The sequence below is a fragment of the Lactuca sativa genome, chromosome 2 (genome assembly GCF_002870075.4).
Source record: "Lactuca sativa cultivar Salinas chromosome 2, Lsat_Salinas_v11, whole genome shotgun sequence".
Classification (NCBI taxonomy): Eukaryota; Viridiplantae; Streptophyta; class Magnoliopsida; order Asterales; family Asteraceae; genus Lactuca; species Lactuca sativa.
In genome coordinates this window covers 211,589,776-211,617,361 of record NC_056624.2, presented here as the reverse complement: position 1 = coordinate 211,617,361, position 27,586 = coordinate 211,589,776, and the positions used below count along the sequence as shown (strand labels likewise).

At 33.3% G+C, this 27,586-nt stretch overlaps 2 protein-coding genes and 1 long non-coding RNA gene across 9 annotated transcripts; 1 reads left to right on the top strand and 2 right to left on the bottom strand.

Moving 5' to 3' along the window:
- Positions 1-9,368: 9,368 nt before the first annotated feature.
- On the bottom strand, positions 9,369-15,440 carry LOC111888292 (regulator of nonsense transcripts UPF2). Its single transcript, XM_052768668.1, has 18 exons — positions 15,199-15,440; positions 14,699-14,862; positions 14,476-14,557; positions 14,195-14,397; positions 13,774-14,118; positions 13,591-13,695; positions 13,209-13,336; positions 12,951-13,124; positions 12,789-12,870; positions 12,441-12,689; positions 12,136-12,333; positions 11,937-12,038; positions 11,596-11,847; positions 11,282-11,500; positions 11,027-11,197; positions 10,750-10,935; positions 10,226-10,657; positions 9,369-10,157 (listed from the first exon to the last, which is right to left on the bottom strand). The coding sequence occupies exons 2-18, from the start codon at positions 14,759-14,761 to the stop codon at positions 9,654-9,656; spliced, it is 3,495 nt and encodes a 1,164-aa protein (XP_052624628.1). The 5' UTR covers positions 14,762-14,862; positions 15,199-15,440; the 3' UTR covers positions 9,369-9,653.
- A 1,712-nt stretch (positions 15,441-17,152) lies between these two features.
- On the bottom strand, positions 17,153-19,832 carry LOC111888298 (APO protein 3, mitochondrial). 7 transcript variants are annotated; one of them, XM_042899543.2, is made up of 6 exons: positions 19,465-19,832; positions 19,316-19,367; positions 19,020-19,140; positions 18,912-18,931; positions 18,251-18,687; positions 17,153-18,139 (listed from the first exon to the last, which is right to left on the bottom strand). In XM_042899543.2, exons 5-6 carry the CDS (start codon positions 18,658-18,660, stop codon positions 17,323-17,325), a joined length of 1,227 nt encoding a protein of 408 aa, XP_042755477.1. In that variant the 5' UTR covers positions 18,661-18,687; positions 18,912-18,931; positions 19,020-19,140; positions 19,316-19,367; positions 19,465-19,832; the 3' UTR covers positions 17,153-17,322. The 7 variants fall into 7 exon arrangements, with proteins under 7 accessions (XP_042755477.1, XP_042755475.1, XP_042755474.1 ...); XM_042899541.2 differs by having other exon boundaries at positions 18,787-19,140; XM_042899540.2 differs by having other exon boundaries at positions 18,251-18,931.
- Positions 19,833-23,125: 3,293 nt separating this feature from the next.
- On the top strand, positions 23,126-26,062 carry LOC111888288 (uncharacterized). The gene is made up of 4 exons (XR_002849151.3): positions 23,126-23,998; positions 24,818-24,907; positions 25,059-25,145; positions 25,705-26,062. It is a non-coding gene; the product is annotated as an uncharacterized LOC111888288 (long non-coding RNA).
- Positions 26,063-27,586: the final 1,524 nt, after the last annotated feature.

The window sequence follows — 27,586 nt, the reverse complement described above, 5'->3', positions numbered from 1 at the left end:
ACTAAAATCGAGAGGAAAATGCTTTCGTTGCCATAAGTGTTAGATATCTATTTTTAAATCGAAGCTGTATAACACTCTCCGACGGGTAAACCAAAAACTGTCTATTTTTTTAAATCTGATTCTTTCCAACATATAAACCAAATTTTGGATAGTTTTTAATTGTAAATCTATCAATGGGATTTTCTTATTTTAATGATCATATAAGCAAGAATCAAAACAAAATCTTATGATTGAAAATAAACATTAAAATATTATTCATCCACTTGGATCTATAGCACAATAACATTAAAATATTACTCTTGGATTTATAAATTAAGATATGCAATAACTATATTAATTAATTTATGAATTTTTAATTTCGACTATAGTGAGATAGTTATTCAATCATCATTTGATGGCTTAGCCAACCAAGTGTGCATATCTTATTCATACACAAACGATGTAAACGACAAACAGTAATCTACCTAGAACAGAAAAATAAAAAATTAGGACAATGAGAAAATCAAAGCATTAGCTTTGAGTTTTACGTACGTTTAAAAATAACTATTTTGGAATGTTTTTTCTTGTATTTTTATAACAAATTGATACCTTCGACAGTTCATTTCGTACGTTGTTACTATCAAATAATCCTAGGTTTTATTAATTAATTAGTTTTATATATTAAGAAAACAATAACACTGACAAATTCTATTTGGAAGATTGGGTTTGACGAAATGTTTAGTTAGATTTGTGTTAGTACTAATAGTTGAGATATCTTCATAATCATCTAAATACTACCTCTTAAAATTTTTATACTGAAACAGGAAGGAGTAGCAGTTTGGAAAACGGGAAAACGAAATTCATAATAACTTTGGAGGAGGGAAGTCATATTGAACCGGGATTAGGTGTGTAATTATGGAGCATGTGATAGTAATGAAAAAATAAAAAATAAAAAATGACGAAAACGATTAAATAGTGTATTCTATATTCCAAATCGACTCAACCTAAAATTTTCTTTTACAATTGATTTTGATTTTGGGCAATTTCAGATTACTTAAAATATTATTAGAAGTTGCAAGTAAGTAACGGGTCATTTTTGTGTTGGATGTTTACATCTTAACTTCACATTAATTTTCGTGTTATGTGTGACCAGTTAAATTAAATGAGTTGAAATCTTTGACTCAAACTCATTTATTTGTGTTCGTGTTGTATTGAGAATTATCACCCCTAACTTATGTATATACGCATCGATTTTTTTTCTCAATTTTTCTTGCATTTCTTGTAAGCCCATCGTATTAACATAAAACATTAATGGTGTTTTGATTAAAACATATTTTTAGTTCATTCCCATAATTTGAGCTCTCTCTCTTTCTGTCTTAATTTCAGTTCATTTAAACAACGTATTTGAAGTGTATATTCTATTTCATCACCATGATAAAATATATTCTAGATATTTTACAAACAAACAAATATAATATTAATATTTGTAAAATGGATAAAAGAATATCAGCATGGAACATACAAACAATGAGAGAAAGAATATAATTTATATTATATGACATGAAAATATTTGTGAGAATAGACCAACATCCAATCGTAAAAACATGTTTAGGATGTTCCGCTGGCAAATCAGTCGATGTCTAAACAGCTATTATATGAAAGATTTACATTCATTTTTACTCAGGAAATTCATGTAAATAAGCAAATCATAAAATATAATTAATATAATTGAAATCATATAATTATATGAATTTATACGCTAGTTGTGTGTTTCATTTTAAGACAATAAACTTTATATATATATATATATATATATATATATATATATATATATATATATATATATATATATATATATATATATATATATATATATATATATATATATATATATATATATATATATATATATATATATATATATATATATATATATGAAATAATATAATTATATGACCTGGCCATTTCAATCAAATTGTTTATCATAAAGGTCATGTCGGTAATATAAGACGAGTAAAGGAACAAGTTAACATTATGTGTTGATTATTTCAACATTAATCAATAATTTGTTTTAAGTAATCTGACAGTGATATGACGAAGTTAATGTGTAATTATATGGTTGCTAGCTTTTAAGCATGAATTATTTTGGGTTATACCCAACTTGATAAAAAAATATGATAATCATTTTGTCTACTTTTATACTATTGTTTGTTCAAAAAAAAAATCCAACACTAAGTTTTGAGTTGTCAATAACTCATTATTTTTTAGTAAGTTTTCAATCTAAACATAACAAATGGTAAACCACGCAAACAAATCAAGTTTGCGATCCCCAAGTGATCAACCCTTCCAAAGATGTATGTGTAACATCAATTGTGTGAACTAGCAATATCTAAATGTGTCAGATTTTCAATCATTGGTCTTCTCAACTACTAGACTTTTATCGTGGGATATACTAGGAAAGGGGCAAAAGAATAATTGAAAGATGGGAAATATATTAGTTATTCATGAAAGTTTCATTTATTCAATGACCAGAATTAGACGGGGATATATCGCTCGGAGACGTAGAACAAAAATTCGTTTATTTGCATCAAGCTTTCGGGGGGCTCATTCAAGACTTACTCAGACTATTAATTATGAAGGTTGGTTGGGTAGCTGACCCTGTTAGTCCGTTCTTACAAGAGGGGTCTATATTAACTAAGATTTCCTCCGCTTAATGGATAACCATTTGCTACCAATGGAGAATTGCTTCTCATCTGAATTGAGGTGAGTGGATTTACACCAATAGAAACCATAAATTTCATACACAATAAAAGGGATATGCTCCATTTTCTTATTTTTAGATAGGAAATGTAGTTCATTTTCCGTTCTATCATATTTGATCATTGATATTCGAACATGGCTCTCTTTTCTTTGTTCTAGTTCATGATCTGAAGGAGTCGCACATACACCCTAGTATATTTTTTGCTTAATAGGATTGTTATTTGAAACCACTACTTTGCTTTTAAATCATATTCATTTTGTTTATATATTTTTAAAGATGAATTAGAAGCAATGTTTTAAAAAACGGCTAGTTGAACCTGATAATTGATTCCCAGTTTGACCTTCATTAATTAGGTTTTTAGAATTTTCCTGTTTTTTAATTTTCTTTCTATAGAAAAATTTATCAAATATCCTACAGACGACTTCTTTTATCATTTTGATGGTCTATAAAGTTGACTAAAAATGAACATTAAAAAATCTAGTCAAATGTTATCTAGTTATCTCATATTCAAACGATTCTCATATATACTTTTTGAAATTGCAAAGAATGGATCTGAAATTTGTAACAAGTTTTCGGGCATTGACTGTAGCAATTTCACTAATAAGGACACCCATCTCCCTCCCTAAATCCCAACATACACTGGCGAGTGTTATTTTTAGTAAAAATTGTCCAAGATATGAAAGTGCATTTCGACATGAGGGTTTAGCAAAAAGCAGTTTCGAGTGTTTACGAGCATCACATGCTTAAAATTTTCTTCTAGATATTCTTATAAATAGGATCGACCAACATATGTCTCATGTGGAATATCATACTATTCTTAAATATTGGTTCATGATCTCAATATTTATAGCTAACGAGATATGTCTGGTGTCGCAAGACATGTTTGGACTCTTTTGAAAAGCATGTGGTTCTTTGTAAAGAACTCTCTGGGTTCAAATACTGACACTGTATAGTTAGGAATGTTTTGTTTAACATATTTAAATGTGTTGGAGTTTTCGCCAAGAAAAAGATACTTATGAATTTTTTGACTGATCTGGTAGAAGGAAGGTCAACCGTTAGACCGACAGACTTTTTTTTGGATGGGTTGGAGGAAACACAATTGTGTGGAACTTACAGGGGTATCCCCTCTCGTGGGCTTAAGGGTTGGAGGTTTCAACACGTATTCATATCATTTTTGTTTAACACGTTTGGTTTGCTCGCGTCGTATATGGTGAAACTTCTTAATAGGGTACAACGGATCATCCATAGTGATGTTATGACCCTTAGATATATGGATGTAGTTTTCAAAATAATTGATTTTATCCTACAAAAAGGTTTAACGGCCTAGATTGTTGTCCGTTTGTTTTCTCACTCATTGTATTGTGATCACTAATTAACTATGAATTGAGTCAATAAATAATTAACTAGTAAAATAAAAGATATACATAGTAATAACAAAAATCAAATAGATGTGACAAGACGATAAAATTTTGTTATGTAAAATGTTTTATTTCCATGTGTTTTTATTCAACTAGGTTTAAAAATTAATGGATTCATTCCGGTTCAAAAATAGACATACAGTTGATACTAGTTGGACTGCTTCATTTTTCGGTTTTCAGTTCAACTGTTTCGACCGGCTGGTTAAGCCGGTTTTTAAAACATCGGTGAGAAGGCATGTAACATTAAAGTCTCTAAACCTATATACTAATGAGGAAATGTCAAAAATCGTGTAAATTACTTTTATGAACAATTATTATCTCTATGAGTGTTAGTTGTTTGATTTTGGCATTGTGTTGTTGGAGGAGTGTAATGGTGGACATCATAGCAGACGTGGTCTCTTCTTCGTCTTTCATTTCATTATTAATTTAATCAATCAAAAGTTCCTGTCGCTTTCCCATTTTACCCAACCTTTTAATTCAGAATTCCCCAATTGCCCGTCCCCCAACAACATACCCATTTACTCAAACACCCATACAACACCACAGCTTTGTTTCATGTGCTATAAAAATAGAATAATAGAGGCTCAAAACTCAAAATGGGTCCGAATCCGACGGTATTAAAAGTTAAAACCATCATCTCCAACTCGTTCTTTGCCTAGTCCCAGAAAAGCCCAGGCCAAGAATCTTGTTCAAAAAAAGATTATAATAATATTAAGAGTATGTGATATGAACAACATTGTTATAATATTTTTTTGGTGTCATTTTACATGTAAACATGTTATAACACCCATTAATTTTCATGTTATCATTTTTTTGTAGTGTTTTTTTTATTAAATCAAATATTTATAAAGCACAATATTTATAAACTAAAATAAACATAGCATGTAAATGAGATATAACATCCAAATTAAAATAATAATAATAATAATAATAATAATAATAATAATAATAATAATAATAATAACAACAACATTACAAGACAAAAAGGTACAAAATTTATTTTTCCTAAAAACAACGATATGCATCATCGTTACCATCGAATCCGCCAAGTCTTATCAAAGTTGTCGGTGTTTATTTGTGTCTTGAATGTCAACAACTCTATGCAAATATTATGTTATTTCTGGTTGAAATTGATTGTGTCTGGGCTCCGTTGTGATATAATGTGCAATATTTTGTCATTTATCTTCTACTACCATGGTATGCATTATGATACACGCATACATAATATATCGTAGAGTTTCTAAGTCCAATGGTCGTGCCGCATGTTCAACTATGTGGCACTTCGACTTTGGAACTCCAAAAGGGTTGGTGATTTTAGTGTCACCATATCATTTTAAGTAACTGGAACTAACATGTGAGCTAAAGGGCTTCATAATTTGTACTTTAATATATGTATGGGGTTGTGCGGAGTGCACGCATGTATAAGATCAAATTAGAAGTCGGTTCGACGACTAGTCTGGGGGCAGCACCCCTTTGGCGGGGTCTAGGGGCAGCGCCCCTAGCGGGGTCCAAGGGGCAGAGCCCTTGGCTGGGCTGGGGCCCTAAAACCTCACCGAATTTTACATATGAGAACATAGTGGAAAATTCAATTTCTTAAGGGTGATTATGGTAAAACTAACAAAACTTTTTAGTTTTGATAACCCTAAATCCTCATTAAATTCGGATTGTCCTGACTTGCTTCCAAAGTAACTAATGACAGCCCAACCCTACTAAAACCTTAATCTCGTTTAATATAAAAACGACTCTTCCTTCACAGAAGAGGGTTACAAATTTTAGCTCTTGTTTTCATCAAACTCTCACATAATCTCTCTAGTAAATTGGCTTATGGTTTCTGTGCCTAGAATCGTAAGTGTCCACTTGGATTATCCTAGGCTGAATTTCTTGCAACCCATGCATAGGGTAGAAATATCAGTTCGGAAAGTGTACTCACAATCCAAGTTGGTATCCAGATTTCCACCAAAAAGCCTTAGTTTTCTTACAAAAAGCACATTCCACATCCTGACGTGCTCATTCTTGTCTTCTCTTGAATAATTTTTCTCTTTCTTCAACCGGGTGTCTGAATGCCTTCACGAGTGTGGAATACGGAGAATATATTCCATCCGTAAGGTAATACCCAAAATTGTATTCGTTTCCATTCACTATGAAATGAACATTTGGTGCCTTTCCTTACAAAAGTATCATTGAATATTAACGACTGATCAAGAATGTTGACGTCGTTGTTGGAACCCGCAACCCCGAAAAATGCATGTCAAATCCATAAATCTTGAGAAACAACACCCTCTAAAACCAATGAAGACGATCCATGATAATCACTTGCATACTGTCATTTCCATGCTATCGGACAATTTTTCCATTTTCAGTGTGTGCAATCAATGCATCCAAGCATTACGGGAAACCCATGTATTTCTTCATGTGTCGCATAAAGTTCTTCCATATCATGCAACGAAGGTTTCCGCAAATATACGTCTTCGAATGTTTCAACAACACCTTTTGACAATCTATACAAGCTTTCCCTCGCAGATCTTTCAGAAATTCGCATATAATCATCCATGGCATCAAGTGACTCGCCCATAGTCATCAAACGAATGGCCGCAACACATTTCTGTAATATTGTGAGTCCTTACCTACCTCTAGCATCATATCTCAATTGAAAAAATTTATACCTAAACGTATATTAATTATGTATTACAAATATAGAAAATATGTATTAAAAATGTAGTAAATTTGTATTTATTTTGTATAAAGATATAGTAAATATGTATTAAAATTAAATAAAGGATATCGGGTTTCCAACACGTTGGTGATCCATAGGAACACATTTCTGCTCAAACAAAATCTTTTTTTAACTCTTTTGACTCGTATATACAATTATCCGCAAACTAATCGCGATTGAGATGTTTGTGTCCTTCCTCAGGATTTTTATTTAACATTGCACATCTTGTTAGTGGAGAGGTTGGTTCAAGTTGTAGTAACTCGTTGGTGCAATACTGGTACATCATATTGATGAATATATCATCACTTTCATTGTCGGACGAGTCAAAATGATCCACAATTTTTTTTTTTGAAATTGTAGAAAATATAGAGAAAATGGGGAATTGTGTGAATTGAAAATGGTAGATATTATGTATTTATTGGTAAATAAAAGATTTTTTTATATTTCTTCAAACCCCTACGGTCAACAAACGAGTAGCCATTCAAAGTTGTTTTATCTCGTCATTGTTATGACTGGAATCCCCTTAACATCCCCTTAACAAGAAAGGGGGTGATATAGCTGGTGTTATATCAGCATTTTGGGTGACGTGACGGGCATAACACCCCTATAACGGGCCCGAACCATATGCTCTCATGCATCTTAAATAAAGAGCATACAATTAACAAGAAGTTAGAAGAATATATATATATATATATATATATATATATATATATATATATATATATATATATATATACACACACACACAAACATCACTTTGATTTAAAAATATAAAATTACAAACAAATATTTAAATAACCCTGAAAAAGCTTACAAAGTATTATAAAATGGTCTGATCTAGCATTGTCTTAAAGACGTTTATCGGACCACTTTATAAACATATAAATATAAGAGCATTTCATTATTTTCACATTATCATTTCATTAACTTAAACCTTTAATTAAATGACATCTCTAATGGTTAACTTCTATATGATAATAAGTGGTCAATAAAAAACCAATTAATAATAATAAACTTTAAAAAAATCCATATATGCCCTAAGATTCAAATTACAAAGACCAACCGTACAAGACTCACAATGACGTACATAGTTAAAATATCATAATGACACGGGTAGAGGCTATCAATGTGATTTCATAACAAGTAGGTGCGTCCAAATAATCATCAATTTATACACTTATACATCATTTGGGTGTTTTGTTTGACTTGATTCTGTCTGAGTAAATACAATCATGCAAAATCAGATTTTGGTGCAACGAAAAAGAAATAGAAAAAGTAAAAAAAATCAATATCACTAAAAGAAAATCGGTATAAAAACTTATTAGATACCATGGACCTCGGTATCTAATAAGTTCTACCTACTATTGGATTTGAACCAATGATTCTCGTCGTATGAAAGCAATACTTTAACCGCTCTGCTGAGTTAAGTAGGTCACTTACTTTCTCAAAGAAAACCAAAAGAGACTCATCTCATGAATGGATTATAAATATCATATTATTTATATTATTTAGAAGCAATACCGATAATGATAAATGTCCTTGTTGGTTGATGGATAGCTCACATGTACATATCAACATTACTAAGAATCAAGATTACTAAAAGCGTCCACAATAGTGAAGAGCTTTTAAAAAATAAAAAAACCTATAGTGAGATTTTTTAATTCAAAGTTTTTTCACTTAGCTTGTTATTCCAGAAGCTCTAGCCAATTCGTATGGGACCCATAAAAACTAGGGATAATGACTTGAAAGGGTAACAAACTTTCGACTTTTGTCACATTTAGTCACTAAACTTTTTTTCGTTATCTATTTGCCATTGAACTATTGAAACTGTTCATATTTTACCCTTATGACCGGCTGTTACCGGTCATAAGGGTAAAATGTGAACAGTTTCAATAGCTTAGTGACAAATAGACAACGAAAAAAAGTTTAGTGACTAAATGTGAACAAAATCGAAAGTTCGTTTCCCTCTAAAAAGTTCAATGACTAAATGTGAACAAACTTCCTATTGTATTATGTTTTAGCAAATTATTTATTTTTGTTTAATTGTAGCAACATTTGTTGATGAAGAAATCTATGAAATAAAAAAATAAAATGTAACATCCGGATTTCTTGGTATCATAATTTAAGTATTTTTCTTTTGAGTTAAGAAGAGAGACTCGACGAGTTGACGCCTCAACTCGTCGAGTAAGGTCGCGACTGATGACTCGGATTAATGAATGGACTCGACGAGTCGGTGAGGTGACTCAACGAGTCCGTGTTGTTGGCAGAAACCCTAAATCTTTGGGCCCGAGCCATATTTAAAGGCACTTATGACCTTCAATTGTGACTACCTTTCTTATAAGTGAGAACCCTAGCGAGCTTGAGTGTGTAGAGTGAAAGGAAGAGCTATCTTGAGCTTTTTGGTGTGATAGATCAGGTCCAGAGAGCCGAGAATACGGAGAGAAACCAAAACAAAAAAAAACCCAATTAACATTTTGCATCGGTTAACATCCATCCATCAACTATGAACACATAATAATATAATATGAAGAGAACAAACCAAGTACAAGTATCCTTATGATCTCATCTGTTAAAAGTTAAAACTAAACAAAATATGATTATAGCATCCCGATGCTTCCTTCATAACCAGTTTCAGTTTTGGACTGTTTCACTTTTACCCATCGCCCATCTCTAGTCATGATAAAAATGAAAAGGGTAAAATATTGACAAAATATACACAATACACCCCACAAGACCACAACACTGGGCTAGAAAAAATACCGACTCAGTTTCACTTTCACTTTCACTTTCTTCTGCTATAATAGTATCCCCCGCCAGTATGATGGGGGTACCTATGACGGGAGCCCGACCTCCCGCCATGACCTTCCCAAGAGTGGCCTCTGTAGACCACTCTCCCCCCACCACTCTGACTCCATCCAACTGGAAGATTCCCCAAGGCATTAAGCTCCTCCTCTTCCCTATCATTATACTCCAAAACCAACCTCTTGATATCTTGTTTCTCTTCCAACTCTGCTGCTTCCTTCTGTTTAGTGCTCTGAACCAGAGAACAGTCACTCGGTATCAACATCTGCCTCGTTTGCTGTTTGCTCCCACGTTTCACCAGCACTTTCACCTGCACCTCCTTTCGCCCACCACCCTCTTCATACTCTGTTCCTTCATCCCCACTTTCACCCTCACTCACCCTTCCACTCCCATGCCCCTGCCCCCCCTCAAACACATTCATCGGTATCATCATGTTCAGTGTCGGCCGGGCCCGCAACTCCAGCTTCCTTGAATCCAAGCTTTCCTGTATGTAACATGTCAGGTCAATGTTTGAATAAACAGGGTTTAGGGTTCAGGGTTCAGGGTTTATGCCTGCATTAGAGCTCTAAATTCTCGGTCAAATTCGGCTTCTTCCTCGGGGTCAACCAACATGACTTTCTGTCTGACGTGGATTTCGTCATCCTCGTCAGAAGCAGGGCCAGCGTAATCATCCTCGCTGTCGCATGCATCGTCATCGAGCTCTTCCTCGTCATCGTTCCCGTCTGGATCCATGGTGCTGCCCTGAGATGCACTGTCGGATTCCAGTTCATGATGGGTCCCACCGTTTTCTTCTTCCATACCATTTGCAACAACAACCTGACCGTTGACTGAGGACGAGCTGCCCGACATGCTTCTTGGCTTTTCCTGCTCTGTGTGGTGCTTCTCACCTGACCGTTCATGTTCCTCCAGCTGAACCAGAGCAGCATCAGCTTCTTCAATGGTGGAATAACGAGTCATGTTTGGACGTAAATCACCAAACAAATCCTACACGTACATTCCTCTTTTCAGTTATTAATAAAATAAGAAAAAAAAAAAAAAAAAGTGAGTTTAAATAAAAGACCAAACAACCAACTAACCTGCAAGTCAAATTCGATATCTAGAGGAAGTGGACCTTTGCAGAGTATGTAACGTTGAAAATGAATCAGAAATCGATCCAGTTTTCTCTTTGATGAACCTCGACCAAAGTAATGCCCACAGGTCTCCAGAAGTGTGATGATCATCCTAATGCGAAAACAGTCTTCAGGTGGATCAAGCACATCTTGCTACAACACAACACAACAACAGGACATTTAATTAAATTAAAAACAATCCGTTAGTTTCTAAACCCTAAGCATATAATAAAAAGAATTGTACCTCTTCTGTTCCATGACCAAAAATGAGAATGAGATACAACGTATCAAAAACAACTGAAGAATCCACATGTTCATAATTGTATAGCTCGCCTAAGAATCGCATATGAGCAATTCGTCTTTGCTGCATTCCATATTCGTTTATCTCCAATCCCAACCTTATTTCTTCCAAAACCTGGAAATTAAAACCCCAATTACTCAGAACACAAAAATAAGTAATCAAAAGCAAACACAAATTTAAAAATAAAAATAAACAAACCTCATCGACTACAGCAACTGCAAACTCATCATGGTAGCGACTCAACCCAGCAGTTAGTGAAGCAATCAGGTGAATTTGACCGTATTTTCCTTTATGAACCTTCAAAAAGCATTTTAAAAGATAGGGTTCACATTCACTCCATGGTAACTTCCGGAGTTGTCTCAATACATCTTCAATTGAAGACTTGTCAAGGTCTGTAAAGAGTAGCTTTCTGATATACTGCAAAGGTTATATAATTATGTCACGTGAGTATTGAAACAAAACAAACAGTAATAATGCAACATCATTAAAAAAAGATGAAAAAAAATTATAACCTGATGTAAAGGGGGGCGAATTTTGGAGACTCTTGCAGAACGTTCAGGTGGTTTGCATAAATAATAAGCATTCTCAACAAGAGTACTATGACGAGGATCCAGATTTTTCACATTTTTTAGACGCATTAGAATCTCCAACATGTTTGCCATGCGTACATTAGTATCAGGGTAACGATAAAGATATCTGCCACATGTCTCCAGAAGATTGCAGGCGACATCTATGTTGTGATGGGTAAAATCGTCCAAACATGCCTGTTCAAAGAAATAACAACCTACTTTCATCGATTTGCTTATTATACCATATTTTACTTACGTTTTCTTTCTTTCACAGATTTTAGTACCTTTAGGCAGCTGAAAACGAGCCCAGCTGGTGCGATTTTGAATTTACAAAGCTCGCCGATAAACCGAATGTTCCTGATCTTTGTCTCGATGTTCATTTGATCCTGTTGTGTATTTATTTAACGATGAGGATAAGCGAAAAAGATATGTTATTATTATAAGTGCACTAAGAAGAACTGAAGAAGAAAAGAAAAGAAAAACCTTTTTATTTATTAGAGAGTTGAATTCTTCTTCCAAATACAGCAAGAGCATAGAAGGGACATCCTTCATACAAGTTGACAGTGTGGCAACCATTCGTGAATAGTAGGGTAACAGTTCCAGAGATGTTCTGGGCACATTGAACAAAGCACGAACGAGTTTTTTGCGGGAAGCTTTTGAATTTAAATAACAAAATTCCACCTGATTTTTTTAAAAAAAGTAATTATAATAAAGAAAAAACAGTTTAAAGAATGGAAGTAGAGAGAGTCTGTAAGGAAAATTTATGTTATGGAGGGAAGAGGACTTACAGTCAATTGGTCAATCAAGTCACGGCTCACACAGCCAGGAAGCCTCTGTATTAAGCCGTCTAAGTTGGTTCCTTCAGGACCTCGAAGCTTCTCTTTTTCAATTTCAGCTTTTATTTCACCATCTTTTTCTTTTTCTTTTTCTTTTCCTTTATCTTTTTCGTCATCATCTTTCTTTTTCTCACTTACAGATGTCTCTGCAGTGTCTTGGGCAGCAATCTGACCTTGATCAGACTCGGGTGTTGTTGAGTCCTGAATAATATATTTATATCATGTCAATTGAAAACTTTGTTACTATTTTTTTTTATTTCAACTGAAAACAAAAAAAACTTTTTTGTTAAAAGAACTTACACTTGGTTGATCTGATGCTTTTGATGACTGATCATTTCCTTTCTGCTCCGCTTCACCCAATAATACAGCAGGAACAAATGCCCTAAAAACAAGAAAATTTGTGTTTTTTTCTCATTTTTACACTTTGTGGTTTTAAAATGTATTATAATAACACTTGCATACCTGAGATCAGGTAAACATTCATAAAAACTTTTTGTGTCTTCATCATCCCACAAAGCTTCAGCAACAGAAGCCTCTTTTCCAGTACCAGGAGATGAGACATCATCACCTGTTGTGAGCCTCGTGTGACCATCCTCTGGCATCACAGGTGGTTGCATATCAAGTGCTTCTGCTAACCTAATCACCCCAAAAATTTGAACAAAATTAAATATGTATATGTCAAAAAAGGATATAAAAAAATTAAGTAAATATTTTACTTACGCAGAAACACCTCGATAAAGTTGATCATAAGATTTGCGTAATTTTTCATATGATGAAGCATTTTCCTCACTCAGCTCCCCTTTGGCATTTAAAATCTTTGCATTCTCATGCTCCAGTTGTCGAAGTGACTTCAATTTAAGAACAATTTAATTAAAAAACTGTTCATATGTACAGAAGGATAAATACCATTATACTTTAAATTTTTCATTATAATTGTTTTGTAGTTGGATAACATTGCTATAACTAGGTAAATTTTTCAAAACTACAATACTGTAATAGAGAGAAATGAAAGTAGGATTCTATGTTGCTATTTCTTGCATTTAACCTACAAACAGAATCCGGAAAAACAATAGTTAGGTATTAAATGATTCCCAATACTTACAGTGTGTTCAGACCGAAGTAGCTCAACTGCAGCATCATGATACGTATGAAACGCCTTTTTAAACACCTTCTTCTGATCTGAAGTGATATTAAGCCCCTTAAAAAACTGCAATCAACATTAAATCATATTACTAAACCATATTGATTGAAAATATCCATGATCAATATTAGAACCAAAATGCACCTCTTCAACAAGTTCTTCTCCAGCATGTGAAAGTCCTATGAAGTACCTTGCCTGTCTAGCAAAACTAGCAAGAAGAGACAGATTTGTATGAGCTGTGTCTCTATCCTTTAGGTGTTCTAAACTCGCAAGATCCTTAATGATGGTTATAAAAATTCCAGTATCTTCTATAACTCCATCAAAAAACAGTTCAAGTAGAAGTTTTAAAGCGCTTCGCTTTTTCAAGGCCTTTAAGTTTCTGTCTGCATCTACATCCTCTGAAGATTTCCCAGGAAAGAATGTTTTCATAAGGCCTTGGACCAAAGTTGGAGAAAAATCTTTGTATCTTTGATGAAGCAATGAACAGACCTGATTTACAGGAAAATAAATAAATAAAACTCAAATTGAAATGTGTGATGATGAAGCATCTGAAAAAGGTGGTTACCTGAACTGCAGCCTGTATGTCTGAACTTTTTAACTTGGCATCACAGATTGCAGCCACTGCTTCACTAACAAATTTGCTTAAGTTGACATTTTTTAATTCATCCATCAGACTTTCACGCTGCTCTTCATTGATTTGTTTAAGTTTTTTGATAACTGCTGTGTTACGTTTGATGCTAGAGTCCAATGTTCGCAAGGCACTGGAGTCTGGTGAAAAAAAAGTTAAAAAGAATTTCAATAATCAATTCACAGAAGCTTAAAAAAGAAGCTTGAAAGACTACTAACCAGGTCTTTCAGGATTCAAATTACTCTGACGAAGAGCCAATTTTGCTACTAAGGATTTCTTTAATTCTTCACGGCGTGATACCTGCAACAAGAAATAAACAGAGTTGATCTGTGGACATAATTGACTTCAATACTCATTAAAAACGTAGAACAACATGACCACTTTCATCACATCTTTTTGTTATAAAAAATTTATACATTTCATACATCAGAATCTTATTACCTCATCATCTTGCTTGCTCTGGTTTTCACCAACTCCATGGGAATCATCATCAGGGTGTTCCATAACAGTTAAAGAGCAAAAACTCTTCCAATAAAGATCAGAGTTTGAGCTACCAGTTGTTCTGATGCAATTTTATCGCCAAGATCCTTCAACTCCACAAATACCTACATGAAAAGCTCAACTAATTCTCAGTATACAAATTCACTTCCATCTTTCATTATTCGTTTATATTTATGCACAAATTAATTAACTGATAGCAGCATTAAAAAACTGAACCACATACAGCTACAGTGTACTGGCTCGTTCACTATACCATGCTTCTATAACGAAAAAGGAGTGCGTTGCATAATTGGCGATAAAAATAATTCAATTAGTACAAGTGAAAACACAGATACGCACCGAACTCAGAAAGACCATTGATAAAATCTACGACTGTAACCCTAATTTGTCAGGCAAGTGCCATCCGGGACTCTAAAATTACAGAAATATAGAAGACATACCTCTTGGGGGGATCCTTGAAATCCTCTATCGTTAGGGATGTGTCGTTGCCTTTATTTCACCGTCGTAGCAATTGTAATAGAAAGGCTAGGGATGATCATTGAGAATGCTAAGATTTAAGAGGGTGAAATTAGGGTTCTTATTTGGTAACGAAGGTGAAAAATAAGATAATTTTCTGTGAGCAAGTTACGCGTTGTATGTAATGGAAAGTGGAAACGAAGTACAAAATTTATATTCGGAATTAATGTCTAATCATTTTATAGTCTTCCATCGTCAAACTATATAACCTTCAAAAGATATACAGAAAAATGCAAGAATGGCCCATAACTTATCGGTTCTCAAAAAATTATAATCTCACTACCCCCAAAAAAAATAATAATAATAACAAAAAAATAAAATGAGTTCACTACAAAAAATAATAATAAATAAATAAAATTATGGTTTTACTACAACAGAATTTGATTATTGAATATTCTTTATATCCCTCTCAAACTTAATCTTTTTTGTATTTAGTCCATACCAAACTCGAAATTATTAATCCACCTCTTGAATAATAATAATAATAATAATAATAATTATTATTATTATTATTATTATTATTATTATTTAATATGGATATTTGAAGAGGAAATCAAAACAAAATCTTGAGGGTTTCGTGTTAAATCTTGAGATCTAAACGCAAAATCAAAACAAGATCTTTAGGGATTTATTAAATTTGGGGTCAACAGACGGAATCGAAGTTGGGTTACGTGTGTGTCGATTTTTAGGTTTTATGGGTGCATCAATTTTGGAGTATGTTTGAGATCATGTGTATTGAATTTGAACCCAAATCTTTATACGGTTCATCATCGTGCATGTGCGTGTTGAATCGGAAAGAGATTGAGAGAGAGAAAGAGAAATGTGTTCATATATGTTGAATTCAAACAAAATCTTTAATTAATTGAAAACGTAGTTGAGACAAATTTACGATTTTTATTTGCAGGCCTAGACATGGTGGTGAACCACCTTTTTGGTCTCAATGTGCACCGGACAATGGTGACATAGTGGTGGTCAATGGTAGAAGGATAGTTCGGATGATAGTAAAATGTTAAAGTTTTCTCTAGTGTCTGTGTATGAGTGAGTGATGGAATGGTGAATAGTAAGATATTGTGGGTTATTTTTATATTTTTAATTACTTAATAAATAATTTAAAAAGATTAAATTAAAAGGAATAGTAGTCTTTTTTTTTTTTTTTGAAGTTTGGGAAGGACCAAAACCAAAATGTATCCGATTTTAGACAGAGATACAAGTCCAAATTTATTTCGAAATGAAGCCACAAAGATCATTCTTACATTTTCTCAAAGATATATATCTATCTTTAAAGCAAATCATTATATATATTAAAACCACACAACCTTAGCAATAATATAGTTTTGGAGTTTGAGATTAGTATGTGTTGTCCTTTTCTATTGGTATTTTAAAGGGTCACGAGTGTTTTCTCTGTCGTTGTGTGAGAACTAACACGACATTAAATTACGACCCTAACAAAACGGGTCATATCACTTTAGTTCACATTAGATCCTATTAAAATTATCAAATATATAAAATAAGGATCTAGTTTTCATATGCTTGATTTACAAAAATAAACTTATGCTTATACTACAGATAACATATGCTGGTTTTAGTCCAAATCTATTTTGTCTAAGTTTTCATAAGGTCACATACCCATTTATCATGTCATCTCATCACGGTTCTACTTATCATTCGCTTAGATCCACCAAAATACCAATGAGAACATATGTTATTTTCTTTTTTTTTTCATATTAAAAATGACAATAAATACTAAGCCAAAAAGAAATAAATAAAACTTGCAAGTATATCCATCACGAGTATCAAAATTGAGACATTACATAGAATCGTTTTTTACTCCGTATTATCAGAATTGTAAAATCAAAGCCTGGTTGAAAAACCTCACCATAATGAACTGTTTCTTTCATATAAGTTGTAAATTATAACCTCAAAACTCAAATGTCATAGATCATGTCCAAATTTCTAACGCTAAGGAATACAAACATATAAACACAAGAAAATATGAAAATGATATTTGATCATCTACATCCATATGTTCACAGGATAAATCGAATTCATCATGTAACAAGATCCAATTCATCACGACACGGAGGAACAACATCTAATCTCATCATACTCCTATACTCATCCGGGACCCGTGCCCCCGCTTGCACACACATCTCCACAACCGCAGGAGCCTTCCCATAATACCTCTTCAAATCATTACAAAGTGGGACCTCACCCGCCACGTCAGCAACATGCCACACGTAGTTCGGTCCCACCAGATCAAAAACCGTTGCTTCCTGCCACGCGTGCATACCATTTCGAGACTGATGTTTTGACGCCTTACACATCCTAACTTTATGCCCCTTGGGACCCACCTGAACCTCCGGACAATACCCACATGTATGCACTTTATATCTCTCCATCATCTTCTTCGCCCCTGATATCATCTCAAACCATGAATCCAACACCATGCTACTTACTTCCCTTATATTCAAATCACAATTCCCTAAATCGCCCTTGGGTTGCAGTTCACTGTTCAAAGAACAATCCAAACTAGAATCAACTTGAGTATCCTCAAAATCTACAATCCGACCTTCGATGCTATACACGGGTCTTGTTCTTCTTTTTGTAGGGTAGTTTTCAAGATTCAATCCGGCTTGTATGCAGAGCTCAACAATGGCGGGAAGTTGTTTAAAGGAGCGGCTTTCATTATGTATAACTCTTGGCTTCCCAACACGATCATAAAGATGGAAACATTTTGGAAAATAAATTACGTCATGTACCATTCCTTTTCGCCACACGTGGGTAGCATTTCGAAGACCGCTTTTTGGACCGCTACATGTCCTGATCTCGTGCCCGACCTGACCGATGTGAACCTCAAAACAATGCCTGAAAACCAATACAGGACATAACAGAACAGAACAGGTTGTACTGTATTTGACTAATAGCGATGATGAATTGACAATAGGACAAAAGTTGTATTTTTTTTTTTATTTATACCTGCATCGAAGAACTGGAATGACATTCACGAGCTTTGATAAACCGAGTAATATCGATTCTCTAGCTTGATAAACTTGATGGGCTACACTAACGAGTTCTGGAACAAGTAGGCCGTTTTCCGGGGGGTCTTCTAGTAATTTACATGGTTGTGCCTTTCTTGCTTCTTTTTCTTGCTTGGCTCTTTGAACAAGAATTTTCATGGGTGTTGGGTAGGGTTTTCTCTCGGACTTGCTCTTGGGAGGTTTTGGTATGTCTGCATATGAATGATCTCTGGTTGTGGTTGTGTCTACTGTTGTTAGGGTTCTTGAGTGACATAAATGGTGGGTTGGACTTGATTGGAATTTGTTCAGAGAATTGAAATGAGAGAGAATGGATGATGATGATGATGATGATAAATATCTTCGGTGCATTGAGTGATTCGATTAATGATAGGATACCTGCAACAAGAAATTAACAGATTTATTAGATGTGATCTTCACACTACTAGAAAACTTTATATTCTCCCAGCTGAAGAATATAACCCTATATAAACGCACACATATGATGTAGAATGTAAACCAACGATTCATATTTCATAATGCAAGAAAGTTGGGCATGATAATTCATAAACACCCTTTAGGAGTTCATCTCTTATATCTACCCCTCTTGCCTTTGGCTTTACCTAAAGTGTATCCCAGTTCCCTATGAGATACAAAACAAAACAACTATTATTTAGCAGTTGCAGAAACCTAAATTTGAGAGAGAGATTCCATTATAAATGATATTTTACAGAGGATGTATAGGCATTGGATTCATAAATATTGATAGGCATTGGTGTGCTCAGAGGATGTATATGCATTGGACTCATAAGTCTTGAGTTCTCTGACCTCCAAATGCAACTATGTGATTACCTGCACATGTTGGATTCTTAGAGATTGCATTTCAAATGAAACAGCAACAACACAGGAACATCAAACACTTGGAATCCATTGGAAATTTGTTATACCACCCAATACGTTTCGATCTAGTCTTTAGGCATAACATCAAACACTTGGAAGGCATAATGAAACAACACATAACACTTACCAATTTCCAGCAATAAAGATTAATCAAACTCAGGAAAGATGTATTTTTTTTTCTGAAAATATGAAACAGCAGCAACATATGAACAAAACATAAACATTACTTCGAATTGAAATTGAAACGAGAAAGATGTAATTTTTTTCGGCACTTACCAATTTCCAGCAAGAAGAGTACTAAGCGGTTGGGAGTAGCGATTGGGACTATTTAGGAAGAGCTAACATGCATACATGATAAGGATTGGTACTCTTTGAAGATCTTAACTTTTCTTAAACTCGCTTTAAGTGCTAAATTCTCATTTTTATCTCCCAATGAAGTTTCTGATGCTTGATTTTGAGTTTGAGCACCAATTTCACCACGGTCAAGATCAAAGATATTTAAAAATTGAAGACGTGGGAGTTGTTCTTCTGGATGTGTGTTCCTGTGTTTTTCGGTTTTTCCGATGCTTGATTTGTGTTACTGTGTTTTTTCAATTGAGCATGGTGTCAATTTATGATAAGGACACCGAACTAAATCGGGTATTCAAAATTTGAATTGGTGTATCTCTAGATTCCATATTAAAAAACACAATGTCGTGTAAATCAACTGTGAAATTGACACGATTAAACGACTAAGCATGTGGTTGTCGGGATTTCTGTATTTGTCGTTTTTATCGTGTTATATATCTTTTAAGTGCGAATGAAATACACTAATAGTTATTTAATATTATTTTTGTCGTGTTGTCGTGTTTTAATTGGTTCGTTTTCGTGTTAATGAAAAAAAAAAAACATGACATCGTGTCGTGTCGTGTCGTGTTCGTGTTACACAAAACTTTGTCGTGTTAGACAAAAACACAACACGACTGCCCGATTTGACAACCCTAACCATCATTGCTAGATTCAGTGTTCTAAAAGGTGCGCCATGGCGTGAGGCGTGGTTTCGCCGTTACGAAAAGCTTCATAACGTTGTTGTTAGGCGTGGCGTGTGGCAATGCGTGATATGGCGCACCATGGCGTGTTATGGCGCGTGTTTTTTTGTTCGAGACATAATTTTTTGCTCTGTGTTATGTCTTTTCAAATCGGAGATACAAGTATTGTAGTTTTTGTTAACTTTTTGGTATTATTTATTGATCTAACACTTCTAAAAAGCAGTTATATTTAATATAAATTTATATTTATGTGGTAATATAATTTTAAATTAATACAAAATCGCCGCCTTACATCACGCCTTGAAAAACGCCATGACTCGTTAAGCTTGAGGCTTGACCTTGCCGCCACGCCACGCCTCACGCCATTTAGAACCTTGGCTAGATTGCTAAAATTAACATTTTGCTAGATATTAGAAAATAAAAAATAAAAAAAAAAAAGTTAAAATACTATAGCATCCATACCAAGATATTTAGGGTTGGTCATACAACTAATTTAACTAGCAGGAATCAAGTGTGCGCGTTTGGTGTTGTCTTGCATTTAAATGATCATAAATATTTATGTGGAAATTGTCACTATGTGAGGTATGTTACTATGTAATATAGTATTTATTTATATACCCATATTGAAGCTATTCCACATCATAAGACCTGGACAAACTTTCGTTGGAGGAAAGCATAGAAACGACAGTTCAAGTCGATACCTCTTAAGAGAGTAGTTACACAGGTGTCAAGAAGTAGTATAATTCGTACCTTTAGAATTGAACCTGATTAAATTTTGTTAAATACATAATGAACCCAGAAAACTCGCAAGCCAAAAAGACACCGCTTGTATATGTGGGGTGAGAGAGACGAGAGATTAAGGTGACGAGTGAAGAAAAGTCCGACTAAAACCAGAGAAGTCGCTGTAAATCCAGGCAGCCGACACTGAGGCAAATGAGGTGACATCGAGGGTGGATGGATGGTTGCTTCTAATCGAAGTTGAGAAAAGGATAGATAGAACGGTGATGACTGGAAATGGCGGTGGATAGAAGAAAAAAAGTAGAGACAATCAATCAGTTGTGGGATGAGTTTTGGGAGTAATGGAAGCAGTAGGAAGGCGGTGTAATAGTTGATTGGATATGAGAGACGGTGCACGGACTAAAGTGTGAACCCTTTAAAATAGTGTGGACAAACCAAAGAAACGAAAATAAGATGGCAAAAGTATAAAATCATAAAACTTTGGTGGCAAAAGTCAGAAATCAAATAGATTCCTGTTTCCCAACCCTTTTAGCAATTGATATATATATATATATATATATATATATATATATATATATATATATATATATATATATATATATATATATATATATATATATATATATATCAAATCGACAAAGTCCAAAATTTTGATATTTAAATATTTAAATCTTGACTTTAAAAGTATGTTTGACCAGAGACCACGTAAAAAGTATATATCCAAAATAGAATTCCAAATGTTATATATTGTTAAATTTATTATTTTATGTTAATTTGGAAACACAAACCAATCCTTTTGTAATTATATGATAGGGAAAACTGCAATAAAGTCCCTACATATTGGTCTCATAATCGATTTAGTCCTTATATATTTTTTTTATTCAATTAAGTCCCAAATACCGGTAATCGTATTCATTTTGACCCTCTGACCCGGTCAACAAATCATCCATCTTTCAAAAATTACATTTTTGGCCCATATTTCGAAATTTATTTTAAATTTGGTCCAAAATTTATACTTTTGGCCCAAATTTTAAATTTTGTTACAAATTTGGTTCAAACTTTACCCTTTTTTTCCTAAATTTTAGAATTTCATTATGAATTCATTCTAACTTTAGTTTTTTTACAACTTTTTTTCTCAAAAAATTATTTCTAATATGTTTTTTCTTTATAAAATCATATTTATACAAATAAAAAACGGATTTTCACATAAAAATCTTATATTTTCTATATAAAACTTTTTTTAAAAGTTTTTTGTATATGAAATATCTAGTTATAAAAATATATATTTATTAAGTATATAAATATATACAATCTGTTTTTATAAAAAAGATGTATACGGGCTAAATCGATTATTAGGCCAATATATAAGGACTTTATTGCAGTTTTCCCTTATATGATAAGGCTATCTTGAGTTGGGCATTATTCGGGCATACTGACGTGAACACCACCTCAAGGGTAGCGCAGTCGGCGTCGTTGTCATTGTAATTAAGCATGGTCCGAATTACACTTGCAGACGTCTCCTGCTATCTATCTCTCTAATCTTCTCCTCTTTCTCACTCCGAATAGCCAAATATGTTGATAGTGATTTGGCAGTGTCTATCATCTTGTAACCATCCAATCATTTTGTAATTTCATTCATTTGTTCACCATGGTTTGTAGGGTCAGTCCTCTTGTAAGTTGTAATTGTCCAACCAATTTGTAAACAAACTAAGGGTCAAAATTGACTTTTTTAGTTTTCACGCAATTAAGTTTTCTAATTGATTTGGTTATATATATATATATATATATATATATATATATATATATATATATATATATATATATATATATATATATATATATATATATATATATATATATATATATATATATATATCCACGTTTTACAGGTGCTATATATTGTATGTAAGAAGGATATATAAACGATCATCATTGGATGCACATCATCACATTTACATCTCCTCCATTTAAAAAAGGAACTATCGACCAATTTTTATTCCATAAGCACTAACATTTGGTTAATTGGTTTCATTAAAGAGGAGACATACGATTCTTTACTTTAAAACTTTTAAAGATTCTCATCACTCAACATCAAACACTCTAGTAACCATATGCTTAAAGTAACAACATCATAATATGTTCACACTTCACAACACACTTACAATTTGTAAACTCCTTTGACTATAAATACCCATGATCACCCACACCCACACCCATATCCCCAACCGATCTTAATATTATCTTAGAACTAATTAAGTGGTTTGTTTGACCAATGGAAAGTCAAAGCAGATTGGTTGAAGTTAAAGGCAAAGAAATACGAAGAGTTGTAAGCCTTCCACCAAGAAGAGGCGAAATTAAAGCCAAAATTCTTGGTCATATCATCAAGGAAGTTAAAATCTCTACATCAATGAAGACCCCAAAATCTCTTTCTTCATGTTGTTGATTTTTTTTTTGAGGATTGATTGTTTGGATATCATTTTACTTGATTATATCTTACAAGTAGACAATCTTTTAATTTGTTATATTAAATTAAGAAACCGGTTGTTTGTTTTCTGGCAGATAATCATGTGTGCCCAATTAGGATCGAAATAAAACTATAATGTAATATATCTTAGTACTCAAGAGTCTTAACGTTTTTTCACTAAATCATGACTTTAAAAAAATTAACATATAACTTTACTACTACACGTTGTTATGGCTACCATTCCTATGCCAAAATTTGGAGTTCTAAAAAAGAATTAAATTGGTAAATCCCTATCCCTGTCTAATAAAAGAGTCTTGATTTTGCCTCATGTCACTTCCACATCCATATTCCTTCAAACTGAAGTGACCATAATGCCCTTATTTTGTTTAAATTTCGTAGACAAATAATTTTCCACCGATTTCATTTAAGATTAACATAGTCGTGGTTGTCGCTGAAACCCCTACATCAAAAAAAAACATCGTCGTTTCCCTCTCTTCCCTTCCGCGCTTCTCCGTTTACGGAATGAAGCAGCGACCAATGTTGTTTCCTCAAAGATTTGAAGCGGATACATCGAAGACAGGTATGTTTTCTTTAATAGTTTGCAATTTTGGTTTTCATTTTGAACTGATTCTTGACTAAACCCAACAAAACTACATGTGGTTTAAGCTAAACAGTTGGTCTCCATACCACCGCATCCATTATCTCCAACGAAAACCCTAAATCGACAATCACCACCGGCTCGATACCGTAACCACCACTACGACCTAACACACCATGTAACCCCGGAATTATCTCACCATCTCTTTCTATATGTATGTTAATATTCAAACACCCTAATGGCAGCAGGAAGCACCACTAGTGTCACAACTTCATCATTCTTTCTTTTTTGCTAATCTAATGTTTGATTTTGTCTAATTTCATTAGTTATATATATATATATATATATATATATATATATAATGAGAACACCTAAAAGGTTGAGAACAGGTATATTCAGTTGTGATTTCATTTATTCATTTGTGGATAAATGATAAATTTTTATGCACAATCAACATGAATATTCTTTTTCTTTTCAATTGAAATTAAAGACGTAAAAATTTATGATTTGTCCATAAATGAATACATGGAATCACAAATGAATATACTTTGTTCTCGCGTTCTCAACCTTTTTGGTGTTCTAATTTGATCCTACTCCTATATATATATATATATATATATATATATATATATATATATATATATATATATATATATATATATATATATATATATATATATATATCTATATATATATATATATATATATATATATATATATATATGAAGTCCTCTTTTTTATTCTATAATCATCTTTATGTCTTTTTATTGAATGTAAGTGTTTTTCTTCTTTGAAATGAAGGTTAACCTCGCTATGTTGCTGATAGTGTCATGTTAGATCTCTATGTTGTTTGTAAGATGGCATTTTGTGGCATGTTGTTTCTAGAATCAGGTATGTATCATCATTTTGTTATTGGTAATGTTTTTTCTCACATGGAGTTTCTTTTTTTGAAGATAATAAGTTGCTTGTGTCCAAATTTCATCCTTTAGCTTATGTTGTCATTTTCAAAGATTATAAACATGATATCATTTTCTGATAACAGGTTAAAATGTTTGGTGACATTAAGTAAAATGGGAGGAGCATGATTGGATGACCCTACAAGGAATCAAACATCCTCTTACATTTACAGGTCACAAAATGTACTTATACTCTATAATAGCAATAAACTTTAGATTATTTGTTTATTATAGTATTCTACTTTAAAAGTTGGTTGCTATTCCAAAGGATGTCATAATAATATGCTTATATTTGAAAGTAAAATTCTGAAATTGTACATAATGTAAAACTTATATTTTCTTACTATGTTGCATCAATCCTTGAGGTACAACCTAAAAATATATTTGCTAAGCAGCCACTGAAAATAGGTTAAGAGTGATTCTTCTTTTTATGTTGAACTTAGTTTATTAGTGATTTTGTTTCCTATTGATTGTTATAATTATTGCTAAATATATCACAAATGGATAGCTGAATGTGATGTCTAGACTATGATATTTGAACTCATTCATTTTTTTGTTCAACTGCATGATGTCATGTTTTATTCTTTTTGTCTAATATTATTTTTATGGCATCATGTTTTATTCTTTTTGTTTGATATTATTTTTGTATTCTCACTCGCAGATTAAAAAAAATGGAGAAGAAATTATGCTTTACTGATATATTTTCTAACGTGTTGTCTCACATCTTGATAGGAGTTGAGGAAAGATTGAAACTTTGGAAGTGCTCAAAATAGACCCTTTGGTTTGTTATGAAGTTCGCGAAATCATTCTTGCCAAGTAGTGTAGTGGTTTCAAATGTGCCTACCGAGCATATTTTTGGGTTAGATAATTAAATTCTCAAGCGTGTGGTGTTGGTTTTAAAAGTGATTAAGGTTTAATTTTTTATTATTAAATTTTCTTGTTGTCAGAATTTTATTTAATGGGCATGGTAGAGTTTTAGATGAATAAAAGTTTGTGGTGGGATCATAAGTGGCTGCTTTTTTGGCAATTGAGATTAAACTGTGAATGTTTAAAACAACCGAGAAATATACTATCTTTGAATGTGGTTTTATTTACGTTTAAGGACCAAATATCATTTTACATTTGTGGAATTTTGTGTACTTTACAAACATATTATATTCTTATGTTAACTCATAAGTATGTATATGCTTCAAATGGACAATGCATCGCTAAGAAGTTACGACGCAAGATGGTTAACATAGTGCTAGTCCGTTGGAAACATACAAATGGGCCGAATCTCACTTGGGAAACAGAGAGTGACATGATGAGTCACTATTCGCATCTGTTTGCCGATGTATGATTCCGGGACGGAATCATCATAAGGGGGAGAGAATTGTAACGTCCGTGTTTCAGGGCTAAACAATAGTAGATGAGGTAATAGTTTAGGTCAACTACTGTAACTCTTTTTGAATTAATAAAGATGAGTTATTTGAGTATTATGTGAATTATGTGCATTTATGTGCTTATTACTTATTTATGAATGTATAATAAATAAAGGATAAAAATAAGCGTCAAAATTAAAATGTCAGATAAACCGGATATCTTTACATAAAGTTGTAGAGGTCGAAACAAGGATTCCGGATATATAAAGAATGCCGAAATCCGAGTTATAACGAAGAAGTTATGATCCGTCGAAGTTTCGTGGCAAAACCGGCACGGCACCGAGGAGCATAAAAAGTGAATTTACGATAGAGTGATTTTTAGCCTTATCAATCTTAACAAAAGTCTTAGAATATGTTAAACCGAGAGTGTCCATAAAAAGAATGCCCAAATCTGACTTTGTATGAAGAAGTTATGATTTTTCTAAGATTTAGCATAACAGTGCACAGCCCAGAAATTCGAATTTTAGATCGGTTGATTTTCAGCCAAAATAATCTAAACGAGAAATGAAGATATCGCTAATAGGATTTAAACGATAATAAGACAGTCGAAAACGGAGCTCGTATGCGAAAGATATGGACAAAGCATAGTCCCTACTCTTCGAGCGCGGCGAATTCGATACAGTTTTGTAAATCCGAGATAGAAAGAGAATTAGCCAACGAGATCTAAATTAAAGTTGTAGTACTCGTAAATACCAACGCGTGGATATATATAACATCGGAAACGGAGCTCGTATGCGAAAGATATGGACGCAGCTTAGTCTCTACTCTACGAGCGCGATAAATACGATACAGTTTTTGTAAATATGAGATAGAATGAGAATTAGCCGACGAGGTCTAAATGAAAGTTGTAGCACTCGCAAATACCAATGCATGGATATAAATAACGTAGAAAACGGAGGTCGTACACGGAAGATACGGACGAAGCTTAAGGGCTACTCTACGATAAAATCCATATAAATAAAGGACGAATCATTCATAATTTCATAATTTCTCTCTAGCCTCCTTAAACCCCTCCCAAGTCTAGGGAACCTCCATAGCACGAGAAGGAAGCCCCGGAGAGTCCGGCGGCTCCGAGAAGAAAAACTTTCGACTCGGAAACGCTGCTCTAGCGAAGCCCGATTTTTTTTAATAAAAATCTGTTGTAAGTGAGATACACCTACGCTATTTTTAATATAGCTTCTAATTAATTATAG

What these genes read in the sequence shown, in the direction of transcription:
- LOC111888292 (XM_052768668.1), bottom strand. Translation starts at nt 14,761, where the DNA reads ATGGAACACCCTGATGATGATTCCCATGGAGTTGGTGAAAACCAGAGC. An exon ending in ACATACAGGCTGCAGTTCAG is followed by an intron (nt 14,119 to 14,194) that starts GTAACCACCTTT and finishes CCTGTAAATCAG; the next exon opens with GTCTGTTCATTGCTTCATCA. An exon ending in GAGAAGAACTTGTTGAAGAG is followed by an intron (nt 13,696 to 13,773) that starts GTGCATTTTGGT and finishes TGTTGATTGCAG; the next exon opens with TTTTTTAAGGGGCTTAATAT.
- LOC111888298 (XM_052768667.1), bottom strand. Translation starts at nt 18,660, where the DNA reads ATGCACCGAAGATATTTATCATCATCATCATCATCATCCATTCTCTCT. An exon ending in ATTCCAGTTCTTCGATGCAG is followed by an intron (nt 18,140 to 18,250) that starts GTATAAATAAAA and finishes ATTGGTTTTCAG; the next exon opens with GCATTGTTTTGAGGTTCACA.